The sequence below is a fragment of the Meleagris gallopavo genome, chromosome 11 (assembly GCF_905368555.1).
Source record: "Meleagris gallopavo chromosome 11, MGAL_WU_HG_1.1, whole genome shotgun sequence".
Taxonomy (NCBI): domain Eukaryota; kingdom Metazoa; phylum Chordata; class Aves; order Galliformes; family Phasianidae; genus Meleagris; species Meleagris gallopavo.
This window is the reverse complement of record NC_139414.1, coordinates 15109024-15135838: the sequence shown is the minus strand read 5'-3', so window position 1 is coordinate 15135838 and position 26815 is coordinate 15109024. Positions and strand designations below refer to the sequence as shown.

At 45.9% G+C, this 26815-nt stretch overlaps 2 protein-coding genes across 8 annotated transcripts in view; both read left to right on the top strand.

Annotated features, from left to right (window-relative positions):
- The window catches only part of ABCC5 (ATP binding cassette subfamily C member 5), a 39959-nt gene extending 29921 nt beyond the window's left edge, over positions 1–10038 (top strand). For all 6 annotated transcript variants that reach the window (XM_085233464.1, XM_085233465.1, XM_085233466.1 and 3 more), the window contains 11 exons: positions 279–432; positions 565–693; positions 1438–1624; positions 2047–2136; positions 3497–3686; positions 4307–4466; positions 4889–4967; positions 5432–5545; positions 5838–6002; positions 6693–6776; positions 8773–10038. In XM_085233464.1, coding sequence (XP_085089590.1) covers positions 279–432; positions 565–693; positions 1438–1624; positions 2047–2136; positions 3497–3686; positions 4307–4466; positions 4889–4967; positions 5432–5545; positions 5838–6002; positions 6693–6776; positions 8773–8826 — 1406 coding nt within the window. In that variant the 3' untranslated portion in view covers positions 8827–10038. The remainder of the gene's footprint in view (positions 1–278; positions 433–564; positions 694–1437; positions 1625–2046; positions 2137–3496; positions 3687–4306; positions 4467–4888; positions 4968–5431; positions 5546–5837; positions 6003–6692; positions 6777–8772) is intronic.
- Positions 10039–10218: 180 nt separating this feature from the next.
- RNPEPL1 (arginyl aminopeptidase like 1) lies at positions 10219–24871 on the top strand. Of its 2 annotated transcripts, none has more exons than XR_014885731.1 (11): positions 10219–11096; positions 14853–14993; positions 15215–15366; positions 15525–15641; positions 16560–16795; positions 18475–18588; positions 19244–19356; positions 19611–19719; positions 20483–20710; positions 20879–21133; positions 21680–21759. XR_014885731.1 is itself a non-coding variant. In XM_010716814.4 (11 exons), the coding sequence occupies exons 1-11, from the start codon at positions 10371–10373 to the stop codon at positions 21950–21952; spliced, it is 2352 nt and encodes a 783-aa protein (XP_010715116.3). In that variant the 5' UTR covers positions 10222–10370; the 3' UTR covers positions 21953–24871. The 2 variants fall into 2 exon arrangements, 1 of the variants encoding a protein (XP_010715116.3); XM_010716814.4 differs by having other exon boundaries at positions 10222–11096; positions 20879–21021; positions 21680–24871.
- The last annotated feature ends 1944 nt before the right edge of the window (positions 24872–26815 follow it).

The following is a 26815-nucleotide window of genomic DNA, read 5'->3' as shown; positions in this document are numbered from 1 at the left end:
AGGGGAACCTGGAGTATCAGAGTGAAGTTCATGTGCAGAAAAGGTGGCAATTTGGTCAGAGCTGCATCAGTACTATTTCTGTTAATGGGAATAATTGGAAAAAGAACTAGCATTTAAGAAGATAAAAGTGCTTCTAATGATGACATACATTTTGTATTTGAAAAAGGCTATGAGAAATCACTGTTCCTGTCAGTGATGGTGTACAGCTGGACTGAATTGCTTTATACGGGTTGTTTTAGCCTCCTGTACTCAAAATCTTTTCCCTTCATCTTTTCTAGTGGATGTTCGTTTGCCATTTCAAGCAGAAATGTTCATCCAGAACGTTATCCTTGTGTTCTTCTGTGTGGGGGTGATTTCTGGGGTGTTCCCTTGGTTCCTGGTGGCAGTGGGTCCCCTCATTGTCCTGTTCATGGTTCTGCATGCTGTGTCTAGGTAAGTGCTTCAGCAGCTGTGACTAAAAGTAGAGATACTTTGACCTGTTAATAGGGAAACGGGGTTCTTTAAATATATATGCATCAGTACAGTGGTTGTACGTGGCACTTAAAAGTGCTTTTTTCTTTGCAGAGTCTTTATTCGAGAGCTTAAGCGTCTGGATAACATCACACAGTCTCCGTTCCTGTCTCACATTACATCTAGCATACAGGGTCTCTCCACGATCCATGCATACCACAAAGGACAGGAATTCCTGCACAGGTCAGTCTGAATACCTAGCTGAGAGTGATGGAGCAAAAAGTAGAGTGTGAAGCTTAACATTCACAAAGACTTTAGTGGTGTCTGTAGCTGGTGACATACATTGGGTCTAACAGTGAAAATCACTTTTGGGGGGAAAAAGTGAGCAAGGGCAAGAAGGAGAATGGAAAGGAAAAGCAGTCTGGTAGCCAACTGGGAAGAACAGTGCTGGAGTCCCAGGTGAGTACCCTCTTCTGGGCTTCTCTGCAGCAGGTGGCAATGATAATGGTGAAGGCAATATTTGGCATGTTAACTAATCCCCTGAGTGCATATTGATGAGCTGTGCACCTGTATACCTAGACAGCATTTATCAAGTATTTAAGTGGCTATTATCCACTTTGTCATGGACTATATTTGGTTTTCTCTGACTTAAACTAAAACTGCAAAATAACTGATAGTGAGGGAAAGAAAGACCTCTCTTCTGTGAGTGGTATTTGCTTCCCATGAGAACTTGCTATAACAATATCAGATTTTTCAGGTGCAGGGTATCATGAGACCAGCAGCAAGGGAGCAAGAGAAAATTGTCACAGACGTTTTGGGAAGACACTGCTTAGATGGCAGCTTAGATGAAATAGAGCAGGAAAGCACTCTGCTGTGCGACTGTGATTGGTGTGAAACTTAACTGCAAGATCAGATAGCAGAATACCAGGTTTTCTGTAGCACTGCAAGCTCAGGAAGGTATACTGACACTTTATTTATGTATTTCAGGTATCAGGAGCTCCTTGATGACAATCAGGCACCGTTTTACCTGTTCAGCTGTGCAATGCGCTGGCTGGCTGTACGGCTGGACATTATCAGCATTGCTCTTATCACAACCACTGGCCTTATGATTGTTCTGATGCATGGCCAGATTCCTCCAGCCTATGCTGGACTGGCTATCTCATACGCTGTGCAAGTGAGTGTCTCTGCTTAACTTACTCTCTTATTGAATGTGCCTCGCAGTAATAAGTGAGAGTAACAGACCAGTGAATACTTCCTAAATATACAAGAATGGGAAAAGGTGCCCCCTTGTTAATGGGGGGAGGTCAATTCAGAGTCAGCATCGTGGCTCAGAATGGTTATTGGTTCTGTTGTTTGCCCTTTTCTGCCTCCTGGTGGTAATAACATAAAATTACAGAATTTAGATGGCTACCACTTAAAGCTGGTGCTTGTGGGAAACCTTTCTGAGCTGCTGGCTTTTCAAGCAATTCATAAATGAAGGTTATCTTGAAGTTAAATATAAGGGGTCCAAGACGAGAGTACTTGTGTCAAGTATCCTTTAGCTTAGTCATATAATTCAATTAAAAATACATTTCTCTGTTTCCTCCCATCATCCAGTTAACAGGGTTATTCCAGTTTACAGTCAGACTTGCTTCAGAAACAGAAGCTCGCTTCACATCAGTGGAGAGGATTGATCACTACATCAAGGTAGGGCAATAACACATTCAGCTGAATTTCTTGTTTATCACTGTGGTAAGAGAAGAGGAAGCCAGCTATGGTCCACCTTAGTATGAAATGTGTACCACACAGCCGTGTGCCAAATACTGCCTGATACCTCTCACTGGACTAAGATGGCCTATCACTGCTAGGCCTTCAGTGACAAAGCCTGTAGTTGTAGGCTACAGTTATAAGTTTTATAAGTTACCAGCTATCATTTGAGATCCCAAATAAGTTATCCTTTTTGAAATTATTTTTGTCTTACTCATCTCTCCAGACAGACATTTTATTATGGAACTCTGAGACTACTATGAAGCTAAAGTGGAAGGTTGGGTGTCTTACCAAGTTTGAGGCTTGGCTTCTTTCAGTGTAAGCACTGAAGTTGCTTTTTGAGCACCAAACTCAGAGAGTGTCAGTTCTTTTGTGGAAGACCATTGTTTTTCTCAAACCCTTGAGGGTGCAATTAATCTGCCTCTGACTTACTGACTTACTGCAGATGTCTACAACTGAGGTAGTCCTTGTGGGATTTCTCTAGAGGCAGTGTAGAAAAAGGGTATCTCCAGAGACCAATTATTACCCATTCTAAATGTTTTTATTAAAATGCAGAGAAATCACACTGTAGAAATATTGACTTCTTTGTAGTTACTATAGAGGAGTTGATGGGATGTGATTCAGTGGAGATGTTTGCAGTTAGGTGCCTAAAGCTATGTGATATTTATCTCATGGCAGGATTTCTGCCATTCTCTGAGGCTGGTTGTGCAACTATGAGAAAGTGATCTTCATTTTAAACATGCTAATATCCATTTGATTTTTAGAAGTTCTGCTTTTCTGTGTAATGTGTGAACTGCTTAAATGAGGGACCTATTGCTGAGGGGTATAACAGTGAAAGTGAGCTGGAAGGGGCCTGACTGACTCAATGATTTAACAAAACAGGGAAGAATGAGGAATAGGAGAATAATATTTGTACAATATTTCATGTAGATGTTCTCTTCTGTGTCAGAATCAACAGAGGAGACCCTGGCACAGCATAGCCAAAGAGACACAGAAATATAGCAGATGTCACATCTAATCTTTGGAAGACCAGAAAACTCAATAGGATTGTGGACATAAAATATATTTGTAATTCTACTAATGAAAAACACTGTTGGGAAGAAGGTCCAATATCATTATTGAGGCAGCAGCAGGGAATACTAGTGTGGCAGTAAGAGACTGAGAAACTGCTTCTGAAACACTGGTCCTGTATCCAGTCACACTGTTCATCTTAAAACTGCTGCAGACTGACATGGAAGCTGCAGCTTTCCTTTTTGGTGCCTTGTTTACTGGAAACTGAACTTTCCTTTTCTTTTTAAAGACTCTTTCCCTGGAAGCTCCTGCTCGAATTAAGAATAAAACTCCCCCTCTGGACTGGCCGCAGGAAGGTGAAGTTGTTTTTGAAAATGCAGAGATGCGGTACCGAGAAAATCTCCCTCTGGTACTTAAAAAAGTGTCCTTTACCATCAAACCGAAGGAAAAGATTGGCATTGTGGGAAGGACAGGCTCGGGTAAGGAAAAACACCAAGCAGAGTTAACGTACTGCAGTTACAGGAGGGTCATGTTGGTTCTTCTGGTTTCCGTGTTTGAATAAGTTAATTGCCTAAGAGTGGTCCAGTAACCTGTCAGTGGTGGGTTCTGTTCACATGCATACGGAAGTGGGAGCCCTGTAAACAATAAAAACAAGCTTCCTTTTAAAACAGAGGCTTATCCTACTGTGCTTGAGCCCCCATATTCTTATACTGTTTAACACCCCAAGCCACTTACCAGCACAGAATGCTGCCTATAAATGCTCATTGTAGCTTATTTGACTGTCATGAAAGATTTTTGTACTGGTGCTGCAGCTAGATTTGGCTCTAAGTTATCTCAGGAGTTTGTCACGTGGAGAGTTTGATTGCAAGAGGTTTTACACCAGCTCCAAAATGGGATTTTGAAATATGCAGTTATTACTGCTTACCAGTTTAAATGCTGAACCTCAGCACATATCACCATTGTTTACCAGGACTTCAGGTTATTTTAAAACACTGCTCCTACTAAAAGGACAAGTTTCGAAATGCTGTCTCGTCTCAAATGTCTGCTGTGATTCCGATACTAGTTTCTACACTGGTATGTTTTTCTGTCTCATTTTTAGGGAAGTCTTCCCTTGGAATGGCACTCTTTCGTTTGGTTGAACTGTCTGGAGGCTGCATTAAAATTGATGGAGTGAAAATAAACGACATTGGTTTGGCAGATCTTCGCAGCAAACTCTCAATAATCCCTCAGGAACCTGTGCTGTTCAGTGGCACTGTAAGGTTAGTGCACCATAATAAGTCAGGAAGGAAAAAGGCAGCGGCCAGCTCGTACTGAAGTCAGATGGGATGTTTGTGACCAGAACAAAGGCATCCTGGCTTCTGTTCTGTTTTTTCAGCAGAGCAAAAAGCACAGGTAAATGGTTTTAGGTGACTCCATGTAGAATCATCTCAGTGATCATCCTTTTCTGGCACTCCTGCTTTTCCTTTAGATTTGCTTGAAATTTTTGCATCTTTGTCTTCTGTTTTTACTCTGTAATTTCTTGGCTACTAATATAGTGGGAACATCTGATTTCCTTGGCAAGGAAATTCTCTCAGTGGAATGTTAGATGGGAATTGTGCATCTACACAAATTAGTGCACTGCTGTTTTGCCATTCATTGCTGAAAAACAAATTCTGCTTAGACTTTCTGCTTCCCCCTCCAGATCAAACTTGGATCCTTTCAATCAATACAGTGAGGAGCAAATCTGGGTTGCTTTGGAAAGGACTCACATGAAGGAGTGTGTAAGTATTATGATGTCTATGGGATACCTGTTCGTGTTTTGGCTTCCCAAGCTACACGTTCTACTAGTGGCTAATTCAGAGACCCTCCAGTAAAGGTATTTCTCTGCAGTTTTTTCCTTTCTTTGCTATGCTTTGTTTCTAAAGATGAGATGGAATGTTTGGAGAATGCCACCTTTCAAAAGTGTACTCTTTAGTGTGTAGCACAGCAGAGCATTGCTTCATCGCAGATTCTTCAGGATCTACAGAACTTCAAAAGTGATGCTCTTCTGTGTGCCTTAGGTAGATGTGCATTCTGCGTGTACATTTTTAAGTGTAAATGTCACACGTGCATATTCATACAGAAATTAAAATCTGTCCTTTGTGAGGCTTTCTGCAGCAAGTCTCCCTGCTGTTACACTCGTGCCATGGAGACACAAAAGGCCTGTTCAGCTCTGAGGATTTTTTCTCTCTTCTTTCCCACGCAGGTTGCCCAGCTGCCTATGAAACTCGACTCGGAAGTAATGGAAAATGGGGAAAACTTTTCAGTTGGAGAGAGGCAGTTACTGTGCATAGCTCGAGCTCTGCTGCGTCGCTGCAAGGTGAGCTTATTGACGGGAGAAATAGCTGGTGATATCAAATTGGTGGCATTGAGAAATGGCTTTCTTTTTCATTCAGATTTATTCAAACTGGCACAGGGGTTGCACCAACAGATACTCCTGGTGTAGGGTGAAATGATGCTTGTCAAAACTACCTTTGTAACCACAACTTTGTGAAGATCACTGTGACCAGGAGTTACCACAGATGGCAATTCAGCCCATTCTGCATATTTCAATATTCAGAAAGGGACAGAGTTACTGTGAAGTAACAGCCAGGATTATGCACTACTTTCAGATTTTGATACTGGATGAAGCAACAGCTGCTATGGACACAGAGACCGACTTGCTGATTCAGGAGACCATCAGAGAGGCATTTGCAGACTGCACTATGTTAACAATTGCTCATCGCCTGCATACTGTGCTGGGTTCCGATCGGATCATGGTGCTAACACAAGGACAGGTAAGCAGAAAGACTTTTGTGGCTTCAGCTCCTGTTGCAGTCTGGTGGTGCCATGTGTATAGGCTAAACTGAAGGAACAGGTGGCATTGCTGTAGAAAATCCTGTGCGTTCCTTCACGCCCTTGGTTGTAATCCTCCAGCAACATCAGTAATTGCCTCAACATGACGAGATCAAAGATGGAAAAATTTCTCTTACATTCCAAGAAAATACCACAGGGTAACGAACTCCTTAAAGTGTTTTTAATTGTCCTTTGTAGGTTAAATTTTGGTATGGGTAATAATGTAAGCACCTCTCCTGGAGCTCAGCAGCAGTTTGCAAAGCAACATGCAGTTTGCAAACTGACATGTGACAGGCTTCCACCTGGAGACTATAAACACTTAAAGTCAAATATAAGAACATTTGGAAACACTCTTGAATATAGAGAAAGTAAAAACCCATAGCATCTGCCTCAGTTTGTTTGCCAGAGCCACCAGAGGTGGAGAACCCAGCATCTGTGTAATGTAGTTTAAAGCATCCGTGGTTATAGCACGTGTGCATAAAGGCAGATGCTTTCACTGTCTGTTGTCTCATCTAAAGACTGCCGAGTTTTGGCTTCTTTACTGCCATGTTACAGGTCCAAGGGGGTGTGAGTGGGAATCCATCTTCTGCTGGCTCCTGCTAACGTGCTTTACCTGCCTTGTTTGTTTTTAGGTAGTGGAATTTGACACGCCGTCTGCCCTTCTGGCCAATGAGAACTCGCGCTTCTATGCTATGTTTGCTGCTGCAGAGAACAAGGTCGCTGTCAAGGGCTAAAATTCAGGGCAAAGTCACTTTAATTTTGGAGAGCTACACTCCCTGCCTGTGGCAGGCCAGCTCTCCCTCCTCCTCCAAGCAGATTATTGCCTTTTCATCTTTTATTTTTTAGCACAGTATGTCAAGCCAGAGAGTTTTTAAAACCGCGTCAGAAGAATTCTTCATGTTTTTATTATTGTATTTATTCCATAATCATATTACTAATTTTTTGGTTATTAAATGCACTCTACGAATGGCTCAGGGAGCCATAGTTATAAATGTATCAGAGGCCTATAATGAAGCTTTATACATGTAGCTATATCTATACATAATTCTGTATATAGCCTATATTTACAGTGGAAATGTAAGCTGTTTATTTTATATTAAAATAAGCACTGTATTAATAACAGTGCATATTCTTTTCTATCATTTTTGTACAGTTTATGGTACCAGAGATCTGGCTTTGTTATCAGGCTGTATCAGACACCATTTTCTCTCTTACAGTGTCTTTTCCTAGTGCCAGATTTTCTGCGTGTCTGAGTGGAAGTGAAGCTTTGCAATAGTGTCCTTTATTGTCACATCATTGTTGTCTAGCACAGGGGAGAAGAGCACTGTGGTGTAACTCTATTGCATTGTAATTTATCAAAGCTATTTGGGGCATCGCTAATGTTCACCACGGCAGCAGCTGCTGCTTGCCATAACGCTTTCCCAAAGCAGGGTTTTTAGTGATCTCCTGACTGGAGAACCACTTCTGGGTCACGTTAAGGCCTCATATTTTCTCAGTGTCTTGATGCAGTATTTCTGACTGTATCAGCAGGGTTTATGCTCTTTCTGCTTCGCTGATCTAACACAACCAGAATGTAACTGTTTATGGAATGATCTGTAACAAATTAATCGCAAGGTTCAAACCATTACCCTGTATGCTGGCAGGAAAGCCTTTTCCAAGTTGCTCCAGCTGACTGACTCCTTTATCTTGAAGCTGCTAACACTCCTCAGAGGTTTAGGTTGGCTTTCACTGGCACGAGTAACACTAACTCTTTGTTCCGCTCACGTATACTAAGGTTAAACAACATCAATATTTCCTGTTTCTTTATTGCACACTTGTTAAGGAAACAGTCCCCCACTCCACGTCTTCGGGAACTTCCGACGGGTTCCTGCTGATCCGGATGTAACACTGGTGTAGGATGTTGTTTTCTTACTGTGAAGAGACCTACCTCAGGTTACTAGGTCCTGTGTAGTGTGTTGCCATGATCACTGTACACCATCCCTGTCCTATGGGACCTGCGGCCCGGGTGGGCACGGTCGCTCCTATAATAGCCGTGACTTATTGAATGGTCAGCGTTGCATGTCTTTGTCAACTTGGGCATTTTGTAGCCTTAGCATGTTTGCAGAATGTCTCGCCGAGGCAAAAATCTGGAAAGTAAATAAAACTATTTTGGGTTTTGTAAATTTTATTGGCTGAAGCAGTTTGTTCTGAGCGTGTAAATCACTTCTCACCTTTCTGAGCCCTGTGTCAGTTGTTACAGCCTGGCTTTCTGCTCATCTCTGCACCACGGCCTCATTTTTTTTTTCCTTCAGAGTGTTTTTTTTTTTTTCTTCAAGAAAATGCAGTGGGTAACTTGTGCCCTCCAGTGTGGAGGAGGCTTGCAATGTATGTCTGTGCTGAGCAGGACAGAGAGTAACAATTTATAATGCTAGTTCTCAAGTCAAAGAACAATGGGAAAGGCCAAGTGGAATACAGAAAATCTTTTAGGCTGATACTTTAATGTTCTTTACCAACGTGTGTTACTGTTTATAAAGTGACACACTGCAGGGTCACAGCAAGGAGCATTCCTACCACTATGGCAGGTAAATCATACCATTCACGGGGCTTAGGCTGTGACCTGAAGGCAGCAGCACATAAAACGTCATTGGTTGAAGTCTGAATACTTTTTAAGGGAGAGAGAGAACATGAAGTGGCCTAAGGCTGCCACTGACCTTGTCCTCCTTCTTCTTCCAGGCTGGGAGTTCCTTCAGCTTTCCCGATGCCAGCCCTGGCTCTTGCCAGCAGTGACCCAGAAAGCTAACTTGCAGAAAGTTCACCCTCCAAAATCAGGAATGCTGTACAAAGGAGACAGGAAGGCACACCTGGAGGGGAGGCAAAGTGAGACTGTTCTTTTCAGTAGGTGCTAACACTAGCATAGCTGTGAGAGTGAGCTGTGCTCAGGATTCATTGCACCAAGCTTGCCAGTCGTGCTCTTCTGAATTGGTGAACGTGGTCCAAGAGCAACAGATGTACAATTTGAGAGGAACGTACCTAAGATAACTTTCACGTTTGCTCTGTGGCCTTGGGAATTTCATCCATTCTGGGCACTGAGTGCAACAGGTCCTGATTCATTGTCCTAAGGTTAGACTTAGAACACGTTCCTGCTTGCCTGCGCTTGTCTGGTAAGTGCAGCATTACCACTCGCTTGGGACGTCAAACAAAATGGAGGTTGGAGGCCTCTAAAACCACCCAGTGACTTTGCTCTGCCGTGTGATGGGCATAATTACATGTGAGGTTGGGCCCTGACGCTGTGCCAGTCTGAGTGCGTGTGGGGACATCGCTGTTAGCTCTGGTGAAGATGGATTGAAATGTGGACAGATGCAGAGCACTGGGGCTGTGCTCTGCTGCTCAGCCATCGAGGAAAGCCAGAGGGAGAGCGGGCAGCCTTATAACAGTGCTAGGAACAAAACTGAGAAAGGACATTTATTTCTAGAGGTGAATGGGATGACTGAGACATGGGGAAAGGTACTGGGAGGAAAGGATGAGTGCAGAAAATGTGGTTTACAAGAAGAGTGGGTAGAGAAAAATGAGGGGAGGACAAAAAGTTCCTCTGACTTAGAATGGAACGAGGACAGAATTGCTTCCTGAAGCTGCATCCAAAGAATAGGATGAGAAGATGCTGGGTAGCTGTAGTGCCCGTGCCAGGCAAGCAGCTTTCCTGAACGTTGTTTTTGTACTGCGGCTACAGCGCGTTTGGCTATGAGCTGTCACCCCCAGTTCTGCGGGCGGCCGCAGCGCCAGGCCGGGCCGGGCTCACACTGCGGGCCGGTCGGCGCTGCCTGCAGCTGAACGCGCCGTGCCGTGCCGTGCCGTGCAGCGCCGTGCCGCCCGGGCGCGTCTATGCGATGGGAAACGATGCGACTCCGCTGTCACCGGTGTGAGGCTTGGGGGCCCTTGGGAACGCACGCTGTGGATTCGCCAAACCCACCACCACATAATAAACGTTCTCGTGTCACTTAAGAGCTGCCTTGGCGTCTCATCGGCTGGCACGGCGGCTGTGCCGGGGCTCGGACTGCGCGCTGCCCGACTCTCGCTGCGCGCACCCGACGGAACGGCGGCGCGTGGGCGCGGTGCGTGTGCGCGCGCAGGCGGCGGGCGGCGCGGGGCGTGGCGGGGCAGCCCAGCCCAGCCCAGCCCACGCAGCCCCTTCCCCCCCCCCGGCCTGTTCCGGGCCGGGCCCCGCGCTCCCTTCGGCCCCTTCTCCTCCCCGCTCCGGCCGCCGGGGCCTCCCTCCTCCCCGCCCGCCCATGGATTTCACATAGCGGCCGCCTCCTCTCCTCCTCCGCCGCTCCATGGCGGCTCCGGCCCCGCGGCCGCCCGGCCTGTGCTGCTGCCGCAAGGGCTCCGCGGGCGGCCCGGAGGCTCCGCCGGTCCCTCCGCCTCCTCCTCCCGATCCACCGCCGCCTCCGGACGTGGCGTCGGCCTCCAGCTCGCAGCTCTTCGCCCTCCGCCACCTGCACCTGGGGCTGGAGCTGCGGCCCGAGGCGCGGGCGCTGGCGGGCTGCCTGGTGCTGGAACTGTGCGCGCTGCGCCCGCAGCCCTGCGCTTTGGTGCTGGACGTGCACCCGGCTCTGCGCGTCCTCTCGGCCGCCTACCGCCGCGCCCCGCCGGGGGAAGCCCCCTGCTCCTTCGCCTTCTCCCCCGCCGAAGCCGCCGCCTCCTCCTCCTCTTCCTCCTCCTCTGCCGCCCCGGACCCGCCGCCCCCTCCGCCCCCGCCGCCGCCCTGCGCTCCTCCGCCGCCTCCGTGCTCCGCCGCCGCCGCGCCCTCCACCGCCACCTTCCTCTCGGCTCCCTGCATCGCCGCGCCTCCCGCGGAGCCGCCCGCCGGGCCCCCGCCGCTGGCGGAGCCGCCGCTGCCGCTGTTCGCCCGGCCGCCCGCCGCCGCCTGCCCGCTGGGCTTCCGCGTGGACCCCTTCACCGACTACGGCTCGGCCCTGACGCTGTCGCTGCCCGCCGCCCTGCAGCCGCACCAACCTTTCCAGGTCATCGTCCGCTACACCACGGCCGACGGCCCCGCCGTGAGTACGGGGATCCCCCGCGGGGAGGCGGGGAGGGAGTGCTCCGGTCGGGGCAAAAGGAGTGGTTTGGGAGAGCCCCGCAGCCTGGGGCAGACGGGCTCAGGTTGGGCCGGGGCAGGTTCGGCTTGGATGTCAGCAACAATTTCTTCTCCGTAAGAGCGGAGCTGCACTGGCAGGGGCTGCCCACGGAGGCGGAGGGGGGGGTCGCTGGCTCTGTTCTAGGGCGGTGGAGATGTGGCACTGAGGGCCGTGGTCAGTGGGAATGGGTCGATGGTCTTTGAAACACTGAAAGTTTCATGAAGGAACCGGTGTATTTTGTCTGCTCGGCGCTTTATTTATGGCAGAAAGGCTTTGAAGCTCATTGGCTGTTGCCGTGCTCTGTAATCGCTCTCAACCTGGCTGAGCCGCAGCTCCCTCAGTGATGATAACGCACTTTGCTCCTCTTGAGCGAGCGGCTTTATTTTGGGCTCCTGCTGGGATTCCCCAGCGCTGATGCCAAGGGGCAGCCTGCCCTGCTGTGCGCAGAGGGAGTCCTGCCACTGCCTCACCATCCGTCCTGTCCACGTGTATGTGAGGATGCTGGGAGCTGAGCCCTTTTTCCATTCCTACAGTTCACATCACTGCTCTTTGATCCATTGCGAGCTGATCTTCATTCTTTTCTGCGCCTTTACTGTAGCTTTAATAGCAGTAGTGCTTGGCTGAAACGAAGCTCCGAGGCCTGGTGGTGGAATTGTTGCTGGTTATGGAGCAGGGCCACATGCTGCCCTTTCTGAGTGGCACTGGGAAGCAGGAACAGGCACGCTTCGACATAGTACTGCATCTCACAGCCTGCCCAGGACTGCGGGTTCTGGCTGGCAAAATACTTGTCCCCAAGCAGCACCTGCTTCAGCCCTTCATGCTGCTGGGGCTCGCTGGGCTATCTTTTTAGCTCCAGAGTCATGTGCTGCTATTGTCATGCTGTCTGTCAGCACCTTTCCAGCCTCGCACTGTGTTAACAGCGATGAGTAACCCCGAATGTGGAACGGTGACCTCATGCACACGCCTGACCTCCGCGTTTCTGCGCGGTCCTTTTTCTCTCTGTGGGTGAAGCAACTTCACGGCATCACGCCTCCCTTATAAAACTTCTGTTCCTCGTTCCTATGGAGTGAGGAGCTGATGGTTTTGGTTGCGTGATGGATCCTGGGAGACAGGGGAGCTTAAACTTGCCTTCTGCAGAGGGTTTGGGCTTCCCACATGCATCGCATCCTCTGTTCAAAAGCGAGGCTTTGCTGAGCATCGTGCATCCCATGGTGCAGGTGTAGGGAAAGCAGCAGCTCCTCCTCATGCTGACCTCTTGGCCTTGCAGAGACTCTTTCACAGTATTTTTGCTCTCCTGTTCTGGGGGGAAAAAATACACACCCGTTTCTGACCTGCTTTGCTGCACCTCCAGTTTGGCAGCGCTCATCTCAACACAGTGCTGTTTTCTTTCCATGACAACCTTCAGTGCAAACCCTGCTCTGTGCTGCTGTAAAAATGAGAGAGCTTCCTTGTCACTATGATTTAGCAAAAAGGGCAGTGCTGGGAACTTCCCTGGCAATCCATTTGAGTTTTCCCAGTCCCTCGTGACTTGCTGTCGGGGTCCCATCACGTCCCCCATGTCCCGCCTGCACAGCACACTCTGTGGACAGTCACTGCTGGCCACTGGAACTGCCACTGTGGCACCGCTGCTCTCCTCCATCAATAATGCAGGTGGAAACATGGAAAGACTTTAAACTTGGAAGAGGTTCAGCTGTTTACTTTTGTCACTTGCCAGATTGCAATGCTGTCACACACGTTTCCTCAGCGGAGCAGGGCTGGGATTTGGTGATGCACCCATGTGCTGCTCTGCCCCATAGTGGCCCAGCTCCCTGCCCCCACAGGCTGTGATTGCACTCCTTTCTGGGCTGCAGCCTCTGCTCCTCATCCCCAGCCCTGTCCAGCAGCATGGCCGCTCTATTTATATTGCAGATCTATTTATATTGTTTCAGGATAACTTTAATCATTGTTCCAAGTGCATCTGGAAAGAGAGGCGGAGGATTGCAGCATAGCTGCAGACATTGGGAAACGGGGGAAAAAAATACTTCATTCTCTGCAGACTTTTTCCTTTTGGCCTGTGGGGCCTCTGCTTCATTTAACCTCAACCAAATGTCACAGAAAGGGAAGCACGTTGAAGAGAAAGTGTCGTAAAATTCTTGGAGCTTCTCGTAAACAGGCATTAATTTCTCAGCTCCCCTTTGCTTCCTGCTTATGTTTTCTTCCTGCGCTGGTCGGGGCACTTCCCCTTATCTCTCTGCTCTGCAGATGTTGCTGTCAACCTTTCTTCCACCCTATTCTGGGGTTTTGGCTTAGTTCTGGCGATGTCTTATCTCTCTGTGCACTTTGTTGGCCTTAATGTTGCTCAGAAAATGAAGGGAATGGGGCTTTCTGAAGGTGAGTCTCTGCTCCAAGGCTGACGTGACAGGTTGTTGGTCCCACCTGTGCCACCAGCTCAGAGCGCTGCCGGGAGGAGTGCTTTTCAGTGTTGACACCGGGGCGCATCCTGAAGCGTCACTTCCTGAGCCTCCTTCCTGGGTCGTTAGAATGCTGTTAGCTGGGTTAGAGCACAGCACTTGTGTATTTATTTGAATGTGTTCTGGTGAGAAGCTTTGGCTTCAAGCCGAGTTTTAATGAGGCATTTGTCCCTAGTTCCCTTCAGAAACAGCTGTATGTTTCCTTTCTGTCCTTTGCACCCATCCCCAGGGGTTCTGCTGAAGTGGGTGATTTGGGAGAGGAACGCATTGGCATCAGAGGAGAAGGGTCTAAAGGAAGGAAAGAAGGTAAAGAGTAACCTTGCAGGGCAAAGGGAGAAAGGGGAAGCTTTGCCTTCCAGAACACAGAGAGATTAGTAGGAAGTAGAACTGTAATATGCCATTAAAATAAGAGCAGAGATAGTACCCTGGCTTCTCCTGTAAGCTCTTCATGTCTTTCTCTTGAAAACAGGAGCTGAAGGAGTGTGGCCGCTAACTGCTATTCCCCAAGTTCAGATTTATTGGCCGCTTTGATCTGAGAATGCAGTGGACTCGGAAGCTTTATTCCTTGTGCCCAACTGTTGCCAGGACTTCAGGCGGTTCTGACTTCGTTGCAAATTTCGCAATGCTTGATGTTTTCTGTAAAAGTTCAGCCCCAGAACTCTAGGATTACAAGAAAATACTTACTTGAAATTGTTTGTGTGATTTGAGATTGTTTCTGTGCTTCAAAGTTAGAGGCAGGGAGCGTGTGAAAGCATAAACATGGCACTCAGAACAGGAAAACCCAACAGGCAAATAACTGCCCTTCTTCCTATGATTCTTAGTGAGTTCTGATGATCTGCTGAGGCTCTGACTCGTGGTTTATTTACTGTTTGATACTGAAAGTTGACACACTCAGTGCTGCGGGGTTTTTTGTGACCACTCAGAACCTCCTTATCTGCTCCATACGAAGCAGCCTGCGATGCCACTGACCAGAGATATTCCTGACATACGCTGACTCATTTTGTGTAGTGTCAGAATCGCTGGTGCTGCAGCTGGGAGGGCAGTGTCAGGGTCGGAGATAACAGTGTGTACACTGTTCGGCCTCCGTTTGTTTTGTGTTGGTTTTTGCTTGCACTACGTGACCCCTGCTATTCCTGTTCATGTTGGATCCTCTTCATTTTGGGGTTTTGCTCTCTGACGGTTCAAACTCGATCCTTTTCCCTCACTTCTTCTCTCAATGCTTCAACAGATCTGGTGGCTGGACCCAGAACTGACGTACGGGAACGCCAAGCCGTTTGTCTTCACGCAGGGCCACTCGGTGTGCAACCGCTCCTTCTTCCCCTGCTTTGACACACCAGCAGTGAAATGCACCTATTCAGCCACCGTCAAGGTCAGTGACAAATTGGTATAGTTACGGAGAGCTTAGCTTCGTTGTGAAATCGTAGTGACATTGTATGTGTGCATGTATATTTAATATAAAACGCTCCTTACGATATTTAACACTGTAAAAAAACTACATGCGTTACCATACATCAGAAACAGAGAGATCTGTGCTGTAGCCCTTCAGCCTTGGTCATCCCATCAGCTGGTGTTACGATGTCACTCTTCCAGGCTCCAGCAGGCATGCAGGTGTTGATGAGCGCCACTCAAAGCACCTTCTTAGAAGACAAAGAAGTGTATCAGTTCTACATGGAATATCCAGTTCCTGCCTACCTCGTGGCCCTGGTGGCAGGAGACCTTATACATGCAGACATAGGTCCAAGGTAAGGTTTTCAGCTTGGCCTAAAGGAGGCTGAAGCCCTATGCCAGACCTTTTAGTGCTACGACCATTTGCGGCCACGTGCTGAGGAGGCAGGCTATTATTTCTGAGAGATAACTGCGTTTGTTGAAGTATCACCTGATGTTTTCTGCTTTCTGACAGGAGCAGAGTGTGGGCAGAGCCTTGCCTGCTGCCAACCGCCATCAGCAAGCTTTCTGGCATGGTCGAGCGCTGGTTGACTGCTGCAGAGAGCCTGTATGGCCCATATATTTGGGGAAGGTGAGTTTCATAAGTCTCCTAGGTACGTGTGATGGGAACAAAATAATGAGAACGAGGACCATGGGGGCATGGAGGTATTTTGCTGGTATGGTGAGCAGCACTGGGGGGTTCTGAACAGTTGGCCTTCCCTGAGAATCAAAGGTGCTGTCTTGTTTTATATTTATTGCATTATGCCTGAAAATGCTGAAATGATTCATTATGGACTTAGAATCTTAGCACCAACGCTAATAGTTTCTGTAGTTAAGCTTGACTATGTCTTAAAAGAGAATGCTTTCGAGAGTATTTTCATTCTTCAAATTGGAGCAAATGTTTGCAAAGGCTTCCCACACTTATTTGCAAGAAAAGGTGTGGTTGTTACCCTTTTAGTGTTGTTTGAAATGCTCTGAGAACAAGGCCTGGTATGAAGTGCCAGTGCTGATCATTGGTGGAGAAATTCAGGAAACCAAAGAAATAGAATTGCTATGTTCCAGTGCCGTTTTGCTGGCACTACAGGCATCAATTCGTTCCCTCCGTGCTTCCCGGCCTCTGTTTCCTGGGGGCCTCTGGGGAGTCTTGAAGATCTGCATGTGTATGTGGGCAGTGTATGTAAAGTTCGTGGCTCTGGTGGTCAGATTCACAACTTGTGGTGAGTTTGCATGTGTGAACAGAGTGTGGTGCTTCTGGGAAGGGCAGGGCATGCTACAGCTGAAGGCTTCCAGCCTTATGTCCAAGCGTGAGCAGCAGTGTGGCCAAGGGAACAAACTGTGCTTCCCAGATCAGAAGAACTAGGTACCAGTGGTTTAGAAAGTTGTTCCTGAAGTTTCAAGAACTCCTAGAAGAGCTTTCTGTAAGGGGGAAAAATATACATGTATATTCTATGTAGGTCTTTTGAAGTAGGTGTAATTCACTACTGTACTCTTTCTCTCCCTTTAATTTTAGATACGACATTGTTTTTCTTCCTCCATCCTTCCCTATTGTTGCCATGGAAAACCCATGCCTGACTTTCATCATTTCTTCCATTCTGGAGAGCGATGAGTTTTTAATCATTGATGTCATTCATGAAGTTGCCCACAGCTGGTTTGGAAACGCGGTCACCAACGCTACGTGGGAGGAGATGTGGCTGAGCGAGGGGCTGGCCACGTACGCGCAGCGCCGGATCACCACTGAGACCTATGGTAAGAGAGGATTTTCCTTCTGATGTGTCCAACCAACAGTTGAGAGCTGCTTCCTTGGAGCTCAAAAATATGTTGGGAGCTGTTTTTTTGTTGTTGTTGTCGTTGTTTTTCTGGAATGTGAGCGGTCCCAAACTCTGCTTTAAACATCAGGGATGCTTACAGTTTGTCTACACCTGGTCAGTTGGTAGTTACTGTGGGAAGGAATGATGGTAATAGCCATTAAATGCAATATACACAACTATGGAGCTGTCTGCCGAGCTACCAGAGGCTTCTTGAAGGATTGCAGAGCTCTACTTTAGCTGCTTGCATCAGTGAAATTAATAGGTCAACTGTATGGGGTACCATCAATAGCAACTATAAGTAGTAAATCGTTCCTACTGCTTTTCGTTTTTTTAATTGAAATGAATGATAGAAATGTGTGTTTCACTAGTTTGTCCCATTATGTTCTTAAAAGCTTGCACTACGTGTATTTTCATGTGTCCTATGTAAATGATTTTGTTCTATTTCATCTTGCTGGAAATGTTGGCAGCAAGTGTGCTTAAGAGAGTATATTAGTTTTTAGTCATGTATATTGTTTTTGGAGATGATGATAATGCAATTTAGAGAAAGAAGTGCTCATAGCAGTTATGGAGATGTTACTCTGCATTTTATGTGAGCTGCTTTATGTTGAGTAATTCTCAGGGGTTAGGACTTTTCTGTACCTCACGTTGTATTCTATATGGCAACAATATGAATAGTTCAGAAGATTCTGAACTGTTTTCTGTCCCATCTCAGGCCGTGTCTCTGACATAAGGCAAGGTCCTCGTTTGTGTCCTCTTGGAATTCAGGGCTGACTGTTTCACTTAGGAATCTAAGCAGTGCTTTTCTCCATGCCACTCTGTAACAAGCTGTTATTGCATTCTGTTTTGTTTCAAGGACAAACTTCTGATCTAAATCTTGCCATTTCTGACATCATTTTTGGCATATCTTCTGCAGTTCATAAAAAGGCATTTTTGTAATGACATTGTTTACAGAAATTGGAGCCCAGTGACCACTGCACCTCTTGGATCTTGCTTAATCCTCTTCCCTGCTTACAGCTTGAAGTAATTGCCCTAGGCACTAGTTATTCTGCAGGGTTCTTGTTTTCTTTTTGTTTCATCTACCCATTTTTCTGCCAGTACAGATTCTTCTACCTTCCAGATGTGTCCTGGTCCTTAATTCTCATTCAGTTTGTATCAGATTCCTCTGTATACAGTGAGACTCTGTGCTTGTATCTATGTAACAAGCACTATTCTTGAAGACGTGCTGAAGGAAACCAAAACGTTAACAGTCCTAGATACTTACCTGCTGCATCTGGAAATGTCTTTTCCACAGTGTAACACATCTGCAAAGGCAACTTGACTTGCCAGGGTAGTGCAGCTAGTTTGGCATGAAGCACAGAAAGTTCTGCATTGCAGTTAGAAGAGCAGCATACCCAGCTGCAGCTGTAAGAGAGGTCCTACTGAGTGGAAGTGGGACCTGTATGATGCACTGTATGAACTGGGAGGAGTTGCAAGGAACTTGTCGTCAAATTCTGATGATAGTACATTACTGAGATTCTCTCTTGCTGTTGCTGTCTCATATTTTCAGTCATTTTTATTTTGTACCCGTGCTTGTTCTCCAGCCACTGTCCCACGACTGATGTGTTGTTTCTTGGGCAGGAGCTGCTTTCACGTGCTTGGAGACCGCGTTCCGCCTCGATGCTCTCCACAGACAGATGAAGCTCCTTGGAGAAGACAACCCGGTCAGCAAGCTTCAGGTTAAACTGGAGCCAGGTATTTCTTTTGGCTGAAGCCGTTGTACAAAATGTCTGCACATCACTGTTGGATTGCAGACCGAAATGATGTAATTTGAAATGCCCGTTATAAAATAAAGGAAAACAAAATACTTGTGTGTAAACTAGTCTAATAGTAAGCAAGGAAACTTGCACTGAATTTTTCTTCAAAACGGTCTAATTCATCTTTATAAATACATGTACAGATGTGTACTTGGTCTCCCCTTGAGTGAGCTGTGCGCTGCTGAAGGCTGCTTGATTATCCCTTGAGTGAGATACGGAGTGCGAGATTGACGGTTCTCTAGTTTTGTCATCAATCACTGGAGGTGTCAAGCAGTCTTCAGTCTAGATGATATATAAACCCCAAATGCATATGGAGATATTGAAGGTGGATGGAAGACTGTTGGAGGTCTCAGAAAAGGAGCATAGTATTGCTTGCTTTATATTGTTATGGTTGAAAACGTGCAGTGTGAGTTTGACACTTAGTTGCTTCTGTTATTTTACTGCAGTAAATTACATGTACTGACGCAGGCTTGTTCTGTTTTTAAGTCACTGCATCTTGACTCTGAGATCTCTAAGGTGTCCTTGCATTTAGACTGGCTGGAAATCGGTGTTCTTGTTGCACAGTGTCTTATAACAATATCTTTTCCTTCCAGGTGTAAATCCTAGTAATTTAATGAACCTCTTCACCTATGAGAAAGGCTACTGCTTTGTTTACTACCTGTCCCAGCTGTGTGGTGACCCAGGACGCTTTGACTCCTTCCTCAGAGTTAGTGTGCATACACATACGTTCTTCTGGAGATTGAGAGTTGTCGCTTTCCTTATTTGAGAGGGAGAAGGAGAATATTTTTCTTGATTTATTGTTTTTTATATATAAATATATATATATTTTTAAACTGTCGTTCACCTTTTTGAGTACTTGTCCTCACTTTTCCATCTCTATTGTTTAATTGTATGTGTGGTTCTTCATTGAAAAGAAGCCACCTTCCTCCTAACTCTCATTTATCCCTTTCGCTGTTTCAGGCCTACATTGAGAAGTACAAATTTACCAGTGTCGTGGCTCAAGATCTTCTGGATTCCTTCCTGAATTTTTTTCCAGATTTGAAGGAGCAATGTGTTGAGAGCAAAGCAGGTAAGCAGCAGTTTACTTAGTTAGCTGTCAAAACTAAGAAGTCTGGACGATAAATTCTGTACTTGGCTTAGGAGATGCATAAGCAAATCCTAAGGTCGAGGGAAACAAAACACTTTGGCAGCAGCCATACATCTATGGTACAAATGGTTTTCTTATCTTACTGTTAGCCCCTCTGTCATAGGGAATGAGAACGTTGTAAGTTGCTGACCATTTTGGCATTGATCATCTGGCCCTTGGTTAGCTCTCATTATCTCACCTTTCATGCTGCAGTGTGTTTGGAAACCAAATCCTGCTAAAGCTTGTTTTGGATTTAGTTACCAATTCTATAAACACATGGATGAGGATGGGCTTTTCTCACCTCTTTTTTATTTTTATTGGGAAAAATATGCTTCACGTTTTCCAGTGTTCCTCAAAATTCAACAAAAGAGAAATGTGCCAAATCTGATATTAGAACATGATTTGATCATAGATACTTTTTAGCCGACCTGCCTGATGAGCACATGTGTTTTTCTTTTATTTACTCACTGTAATGCTGAGCTCTAGAAGAATCATGGTTAAATTTGGCAGAGATGTTGCTGTCTCTATTCCAGATGGAGCACAGGCTTGATGAAACTAACACTGTTGTATCACTGTAACTATGGGTCGGTCTGATTTGCTACTGTTAGAGCCTCTCTTAACTGTGCTAGAAGCAGTCCCGAACCTTGAGACAGCCAAGCCATCTGCAGAGACTCCTGCTCGACATTTTTGGTGCTCCTCATTCCAGGACTGGAGTTTGAACGTTGGCTCAATGCTACAGGACCTCCGTTAGCTGAGCCAGATTTATCTCAGGGATCCAGCCTGACCAGACCGGTGGAGACGCTCTTCAAACTCTGGACCACTGAGCCTCTGGATTTTGATGCTGCTGCCAGCAGTGCTGACCTCACTAAATGGAGAACGTTCCAAACTGTGCTCTTCTTGGACAGATTGCTGGATGGGTCACCACTGCGCCACGGTGAGTACTCTGTAAGGACAGTAGAAAAGTATTCCTGGAATGACAAATACATAAATAGGCCTACTCTGCCTTGGTGCTATCGCTCATTTTCTGATGACTTCCAAACTTGACAAAACAGGTCATAGTTGTTTTTTGGTTTTTTTTTCTCTGTGTATATGCTCTTTTCAGAGGTGATAAAAAGGCTTTCGGAATGTTACTCCTCTCAGCTGGACTCCATGAACGCAGAAATCCGCATCCGCTGGTTGCAGATTGTAGTCCGCAATGACTATTACCCAGACCTTTACAAAGTCCGTCGCTTCTTGGAAAACCAGGTACTAACTGCTGGATTAAAATCACTGCACCTCTCAGTGCATGAGACATGTGCATGAGACATGCGACGTGAAAGACCTTGGAACTTCTGCTTCCTGGCCAAGTGTAGACCAGGTGTGTAGCGAAGGGGCCGAGCATGGCTCACCTGCTAGCGGTGGGGAGGAATGGGCAGATGGAATTTGAAATGCCTACAGATAGTCTGTGCTTTTCCAGCCTAACTCAGCGTCGTTGTCCCAGCTCTGCCCAGTGCGTTTTTGCATTGCTTTATGGCAGCCCCAGCGTTTCCAGAGAAGAGCTTTTTGCGGTACTAAGTCATGTGATTGTTGGAATATGTACCCTTCAGACAAAGCTAGTGCTCAAGAAATTCCTTTCAGTGTTTTTTATTATGCAGGAGCAAAAGGTTAATGCATGTGTTCTCTGTGGCCTCCTCGGCCTTGTAAATAGCTCTGTTATTTGTGGGGAAGTAGCTCAGTCATAGAGAGCAAGTGGGTTTTGATTATCATTCACATGAAACTTTGCATTAAATTTATCTAGGGATTTTTCATCTTTTGAAGAAATGTGTTGCTTGGATTCATTGAGATCTTTTGGAATATACTTGTAGGAGAGCTGAACCTCTTGGCTTTTTCTGGAGTGATATTATCCAGTTTTCCTTTTTTGCAGATGTCTCGGATGTACACAATTCCACTTTATGAGGACCTTTGCACTGGCACGCTCAAGTCTTTTGCCTTAGAAATTTTTTACCAGACCCAAAACCAGCTGCACCCCAACTTGCGGAAAACCATCCAACAGATTTTATCACAGGGCTTAAATCCACTTCCTGCCATAGACACTACAGCAGGCACTGCAGACACACCAGCAATGGTGCTCGAGGACAAAGTCTCAGAGGCCACAAACGGTGCCATTTCACTCAGGGATGTTAACGTGTCTGCTTAGATCACCAGCTCACACCAGCCACAGAGCTTGAACGCGGGGACAGGATCACAGATGCCAAGTGTCGCCTCCTTTCCCTCAGCCCTGCAGCTGCAGTGTGTTGTTGTAACTGGATTTCTCTTCCAAAACATGTAGGAAATGTGCCTTCAAGTATCCAGTGTGTGACGCTGCCAGGCTTCAGAGATCTTCAGCTGTGGGATGGATATTTGGATTTGGTTTGTGCTGCGCATGGACTCCTGGGCAGTTGCCTTTGCAGGGAATATGGGTAGTTCTCTTTCCTAAGGCTCTTCTGGTTGGTTTCTCTGAGGTTAATTGTTGTTTTTTTTTTTCCATCTGAGGGCACTGAGGCATGTCCTACTTGCTGTGTGTACGTTGCTGAGGAGTGTATGTGTGTCAGTCTGCCATTATCCTGATTGTTGGGCTGAAATTTTGCAGACTCGGGAATTCTCAGCGGCAGTAGATACGTTTTCATGTCATGCTCTTACTGTGACAGAGGTATCATTATGTGGGAAGCAGGGTCTGATGCTCAGATAACTAAGAAATGCAATAGCTCCTGTTTCCTTCATCCCCCTACTCCCGGTGGCTAAAGAATAATAATGCTTTATATATATATATGCTTTTATATATATAAAGAAGAGCAGGGAAACCTTATGATGGATTTGAAATCCTTCTGTGGTTAACCCCTCACTTTTCCCTTTGCACTCAGTGGGACAAGCAATAAAGAAATGTTTAGGCTTGAATTTTCACAAAGTTAAATTAGGTGCCCAAATGCCATCCATTCTGGTACAAACTGGATGCCTAAACCTTTTTAACTGTTTCGACAAGTCTAGCTGCAAGCTTTGGTAGTGTCTTAGCGTGTGCGTTCATCAGTTCACTGTTTTCTCTGTTCTGTCCTTTTCGGAAGAATTAACAGGACCTTTAATTGTTTTAAAAGATCCCTAGCATATGGTGGGCCTGTAAGTCAGCCCCAGAGATACCCACGCTCAAATTCTACTGCCTTGAATAATATTTGCCTCTAAAAGTTGCCCCGTCATATGGTAATCCAAGGGAAGCACTCTTTCTTGATATGAAGCCCTACTTGACTTGAGTCTGTTTTCTGACTCGTGGTGGTGGCAAGATGCCATTTTGTTTACACAGCGTGCTGTTTCTCTTGATGGCTGACCAGGCATTCAGGATGGAGAGGAGCTCTTGTCTGCGCCGTTCGGTCTCCGAAGCTGAGGGCAGAGCACGGCTGGGTATTACTATTACACAGTGCAGGTGATGATTCTTAGACTCTGTGCCACGTTCTTTTAGATGTGGCCAACTGTGTGCCTCTTGGTGAGCTCCCGGTGAACTTCTCTGAGCTGATGTATCAGCAGGGTAGTGGATGAGTGTGAATGCAAAATGAAACACTTTGCAGATGCCCAGCTAAAGGAGATGTGACAGAGAATCTGTTATATAAATTCTAGCACTGCTATGAGGATCTGCATAGCACAGGGAGAGGGGAATTTGGGAGATTTCTTTTCACCAAAAGAATCTGTTTACACCCATGTGTGGATGGGGACTTAGGTGCTGTTACTGGATCTGCGTTTTCTGGCTTTAAATTAATTTGGACTTCACCATAGCCTTAGCCTGGGCTGAACTGGGACGAAGCAATAACGAACTCAGGCCTCCTTAGTGCTTCATTAGTTTTCAGAACGGGCCATCGGCATCGCTGGGCTTCTGAGCTCCGAGCTCTGCTCTATGCTTGGTAAATGGCTTACCTTTTTTGTTCTGTCTTGTTTTCCCAGAAGGGACAGAGAATGACGTTTTCTGTACAGATCTCTTTCCTGTTTTTGTTTGTTGCTCTCTCGATAGAAATTTGTGCGAGCTGACTTTCCAGTTCCTGAGTTGCACTGCTGGTGCTGTGTTTCCTGGACCCCCTGGGGGTAGTGGCAGCCTGGCCCAGGCAGTGACCACAAGCATCCTTTGGAATCCCAGACTTCCGTTTTAGCACATTTTATTTTGTGGGAGAATGTATGTGACCCTGGTGGGAATTTTTAATTTACATGGATGCCTTATGATGAGTGTCGAATTAAACTACGCTTTGTGACAAGTTTAGCCTTTTTGGGCTGTTTTTCAGTGTCACTGTTATAGACACATGGAAGAACTGACTTGGTATGTTGTCTTCGTTTTGTCCTGTTCTGGAGTACAGCATTTAGGGGGTTGGGAAGCTATTTAAAAGCTGCATGGCACAAAGCTGGAGAGGTGGCAAAAATAAAAGGGACTATTACCTATTGTTACTGCAGCTGACATCAGATCAGCTGTGTGTTTGTGTATGCATGCATCAAAGCAGGGAAATGCTGTCTGGACCTAACTGACTGTTTTGTGACTGAAAAATATGAGATTTAAGTTAGCATTTCTGCTCCCGTCCCTGTGAGAACACATCAGAGGGCTATTTTCATACAACTTGTTCTCTGAAACACAGAGAAGTGCAGGGATTGTTGAGTATTAAATATTCTGTTTGTCTTACTTCAGGTACTTTTGCTCCTCCCGTGAGCTGGGAGTGTATTTTTATTTGGAAGAGAAAAAAAATTGGAAGCAAATTTTTGGAGATAAGCCTTCCTTTTGTTGACATAAAATAAATTAATGCTTCAAACAACTTTTCATTTTGATGTGTAGTAGACTTGACGTTGAATGGCAAATTAGGCTGAGATTAAATAGAAACTATTATTGCCTTATCTATGCTGGGCTCATTTCTTATCTCTTAAAGTAAAATTAGTACAGCAAAATAGTTTTGTTTAAGCAGTTGCCAAGAGATAGGGTTATTCTCCTTATTTTTAAAAATGAAATCTATTACTTTATTTCCTTGCAGCCCTGAGCAGAGTGAAGTGGGGTCTGGCAGTATAAAGTGTGGAAGAACTCTGAATAGCCAAACACTTTAATAAAATGGGTTATTGCTAACTTTTTTTAGCATTTCATTGCCACGTGGGTTAATTTAAGTGTAATTCCTGTTAGCAACACGTATTACTCTGTTAAGCTTATATCGTATTTTGTTGCCATGGATTATTACAGGATCCCAGCTGTGCACTCCATTAACCAAGAACAACATCCCAAATATTCTCATTTAACCAAAGTTTTCTCATGGTCTCACACAAAGTGACCTTGGCCATTGCCCTTTCCGGATAGCACAGGACTTTGTTTGCCCGTACTAAGCTCACTTACTGCGCAGTTTACTTTTGATCAAGTGCACATGTTCAGTCTGTTCTCCCTGCTTGGATCTGTCCAGAAAGAATGTCATACATTCAGTAGTTATCACGTGCCATTTGCTTTCACACGTTTTGTTACAGATTGATAACAGCTTAAAATCATTATGACCAAAACATCAGACTTGGTGTACTAAAGCCGCAGTATGAGATTTATCAAACCACAACCTTCTGATACAAGATTTGTTTTTCTCTTGGGATGACCCAATTTAAAAGACATTGAATTGTTGAAGATCTGGGAAGATTGTCCTAGATCTTAAGTATACGCACTTCTAATGATGCACAGAGAAGCCATCAGCTTCTGGCTTTGTTTTAACTCTGGCACCTTGTGCTGCCCTGCCGTGTGCTGTGGTAGCTAGCATGGAAGTTTGGACCTGTGCTCTGTCTCCTCTGCCCTGCTGTCTTTATGGAAAAAGACTGAGCTGTCTTCCCAGTAGCTGAAGAGAGCAGTGTACTACCACTGTTGTGTGGTATGGAAGAAGGCTGTGAGTAAAAAACTCAAATCTTTTCTCCAAAATCTCCCTTAAGCAGCAGTAGGACATTCTGCACCATGGCTCTGACACAGCAGCAGCCACTGTCAGCTTAGTAGCATTGCAGTGACTAAGCCTGTGCCTTTCTAAGCCTGCTATCAGGATCCACAGAAGTGGAAAAGCTCCTCTCTGTAATTTAGAGGACTTATGTGTCTCGGTTTCCAAACCGCACATACGCTCAGATCCTTTTTAGTGGTCTCCCTGACCTTGAACAGCCTACACTTGAAAATGAATGACAGAGGTGGACAAGAAATTGATTCAATTCCAAAACTGGGGGGAAAAAAATCATGAAAATACCATGTCAAAGGATAGGCTTTCTTCGCATGGAAATGAGCTGGCTGTCTCACTGGATGCAAATCCCTCTTATCTCTGAATTTCCATAGCAACTGGACTCGGCCTATTTGTTTCTGCTTTTCTGGGGGAAATATAAAGCACCTGCATCAAGTACTCTGAGAAGCAGGCTAACAAAAAGGTAAATGTCATGTTGTCTTACAACATTCTAAGATTGTTATCTAAATAGACTTGTGTTTCTGCCTTTGAGAATAGTTTAATCCAGCAGGATTATCAAGAGGCAATACAGAAAATGGCTGCTTTTCTCCAAGAGGGCTTTGGGTCAATAAGGCATCACATTGCCAGCTGTATAATGGATCCATTTGACTGCCTGCTGCCAACGTTGCAGCCAGGGCGAGGGAAGCACGTCAGACATTTTGCAGATCAACATAACTTTTAGGAGACAAAGACAACAGCATGACAAATACAGATCTATGTTCAGCTAGCTCCCTGTTCCAGGTAGCATTCACACCGTTACAGAAAGCGGTGCAAGCTATAATTAAATTATATTTATGCAGTTCTGTGATTGCTGTAGCTAAAGAAAGCAGGGAGGGTGAAGTCACAGGGATGAGATCCTCTCTGTTCCTCAAACAGAGGCCCATTTTGCCCAGCAGAGCCCCGTCCACGTCCGTGCCTTGCAGCTGTGAGCCACAGACAAGGAGCCCTTATTGCCTGCCATTGTGCTGGTGCCTGAACGGACACAGCTCAGCTGTGGGAAGCCTTTGTGGATGACATTCTTACAGCCTTGTGCTTGCAGCGGGAACGTTTCTGGGTCAGCCCAT

Coding starts and splice junctions, on each gene's coding strand:
- RNPEPL1 (XM_010716814.4), top strand. CDS start 10,371: ATGGCGGCTCCGGCCCCGCGGCCGCCCGGCCTGTGCTGCTGCCGCAAG. Junction 20,711..20,878: donor TGGGTCACCACTGCGCCACG/GTGAGTACTCTG, acceptor TGCTCTTTTCAG/AGGTGATAAAAAGGCTTTCG. Junction 21,022..21,679: donor GTCGCTTCTTGGAAAACCAG/GTACTAACTGCT, acceptor CCTTTTTTGCAG/ATGTCTCGGATGTACACAAT.